Below are 613 nucleotides of genomic sequence, written 5' to 3' on the forward strand. Positions count from 1 at the left end.
TGGGCCCAGCTCTGCCCGACCTGGGCATTGACGTGACTGTGCGCACAGCCCAACCCCCGACCACCTCGCAAGCCTGCATCAAGGTGGGCGCTGCCCTTCGCCGAGCCGAAAAGGAGAAGCGCGACTACTACACCGGTTTCAACCATGGAAAAACTCTGATCGTCCCTGCGGCGATGACGACAACCGGTGGGTTCGCCTCCTCCTTTGTGGATCTGCTTGGTCAGCTCGCCCGCTGCGCCGAGGCCCGTGGTGTGTACCAGCCGGGGCTGGATGAGGCGTTTGTTCCTCGATGGAAGGGTCGCTTTGCGGCGCTGGTCCATCAGATGAACGCTGACCACATCCAGCGCCACTTTGGCGGTGTCTGCCTGCGCTCGTCGTAGGTAGGCACCGCCTCGGGGGTCCCTCTGTGGGGATCCCTGTGTGCACCTGTCGCTCCCTTGGTGGTTCCTCGTTGTGTCTTTTGATGGCTTGACTTGTATTTTTGTTTTAATTTTGCTTTAATTTTTGCTGTATTTGTGTGGTATTTTTGCTGAATTTTTGTAAAGTCCTTTGTATGATGCCTTTGTCTTCTGTGGTCGGTTGTTTTCTCAATCCGACGTTGTGTCTCGTTGGA

The 613-nt window shown here is 56.1% G+C and overlaps 1 protein-coding gene across 1 annotated transcript in view; it reads left to right on the forward strand.

Annotated features, from left to right (window-relative positions):
• The window catches only part of MONBRDRAFT_13164 (uncharacterized protein), a gene marked incomplete at both ends in the record, with an annotated part of 6,556 nt that extends 6,176 nt beyond the window's left edge, over positions 1-380 (forward strand). Inside the window, one exon of the mRNA XM_001751064.1 lies at positions 49-380. Coding sequence (XP_001751116.1) covers positions 49-380 — 332 coding nt within the window. The remainder of the gene's footprint in view (positions 1-48) is intronic.
• Between the last annotated feature and the right edge of the window lie 233 nt (positions 381-613).

Source organism: Monosiga brevicollis, genomic scaffold (assembly GCF_000002865.3).
Source record: "Monosiga brevicollis MX1 MONBRscaffold_126 genomic scaffold, whole genome shotgun sequence".
NCBI classification, from domain to species: Eukaryota; class Choanoflagellata; order Craspedida; family Salpingoecidae; genus Monosiga; species Monosiga brevicollis.